General features: G+C 48.2%; 1 protein-coding gene across 1 annotated transcript in view; it reads left to right on the forward strand.

Moving 5' to 3' along the window:
* Positions 1-5: 5 nt before the first annotated feature.
* Positions 6-1333, forward strand: part of NHLRC2 (NHL repeat containing 2) — a gene marked incomplete at its 5' end in the record, with an annotated part of 60951 nt that continues 59623 nt past the window's right edge. The window contains one exon of the mRNA XM_008571031.1: positions 6-144. Within this exon, the coding sequence (XP_008569253.1) occupies positions 6-144 (139 nt within the window). The remainder of the gene's footprint in view (positions 145-1333) is intronic.

A 1333-nucleotide genomic window follows, 5' to 3' on the forward strand; every position in this document is an offset into this window, starting at 1 on the left:
CGGGCCTGCTCCCCGCGCAGACGTCGCTGGAGTACGCGCTGCTAGACGCCGTCACCCAGCAGGAGAAGGACAGCCTGGTCTACCAGTATCTGCACAAGGTGGACGGCTGGGAGCAGGACTTGGCAGTGCCCGAGTTTCCGGAAGGTGAGGGGCTGGCTGCGGGATGGGGGCCCCTCGCGGGACCTCCCCTTGGTCGCGGACGGCGCCCTCCCGTGAAGCGGGGGCGAGGCGGGGTTGTGCTGGCAGCGCCCAGCGGGCCGCTTCGCCTGAGCCGAGCCGCGGCTCGCGTGCTCTGCAGTTCCCAGGTGTCCTCACGCGGCGACAGACGGTGGGTCTCTGGAGGGCGGGGACCTGCAGAGTTGTCTCCTTTGTGAGTCCTGCTGGCGCCTGGCCTTAACTGAGTGGACACCCCATGAATGTGGTGGCCCCGGTTGACAATGATAGAAACGTCCAGGCTACCCTGTCCTTTCATTCTAGAACTCCCAGCATCATCTTTCTGCATCATCCTTGCTAACATTTACTGATAACTTTCTGTGTGCCACACACACTTCTGAACATTTCAGGAGGTACTGTCTTATTTAATTCTCTCGCAGCCCAGCCAAGTGCTTTTATTAGTTTTATTTTACAGTTCAGGAAACTGAAGCACAGGGAGGTTAAGTAATTTGCCCAGGGCCTCACAGCCAATAACTGCCAGAGTTGAATTTTACACACCCCAGATATGCTGGTTTCTTAGCCGTGCTGCACTTCTCCATTCAAAGTCGTGCAACTTCTAATTTTTAAAATGTGTATCAGTTTTAGCTTATCTCTTCAGCTGTGTCAGCGTTTGGAACATGAGGAACAGATATTCCCAGGGTGCTGTTTGTGAAACATATCTTGCTATGATAAATGAAATTGTACTTTACCTTCTTTGGTTGGGAGTCGCATTGTTTTGCCTGGTGGTGTTGGCATGTGTCCTGGGATGACACTGAAACCACATGTATAGTTAATTGTTTGGATGTGGCAGGGTTCAATGATCTCATAGGCGAAATATTGGAACCTGCTTCTGACAACAGAGTGTAGGGTGTCTTTCCAAGCCTTTTGTACCTGCCTTGAGAAGTGTTTATTTTTTCCATTATTTATCTTATACTGGATTTGAAATGTTGTGGAATTCTTACAAAAGAGTACATGAATACTTATTCCATCAAAGGAACTTTAAAATATTGCATACATATACAAATATATACATATACATTTTTTTTTAAAACTTCCTAAGAAGGTACACTGTTATAAACAAGCAGGCCACTACCTAGGATTTGGGGGAATGTTTTTATTTTCTAGTTTTCTTTGTATCTAC

This window comes from Galeopterus variegatus, unplaced genomic scaffold, assembly GCF_000696425.1.
Source record: "Galeopterus variegatus unplaced genomic scaffold, G_variegatus-3.0.2 Scaffold654, whole genome shotgun sequence".
In the NCBI taxonomy this organism is placed as follows: domain Eukaryota; kingdom Metazoa; phylum Chordata; class Mammalia; order Dermoptera; family Cynocephalidae; genus Galeopterus; species Galeopterus variegatus.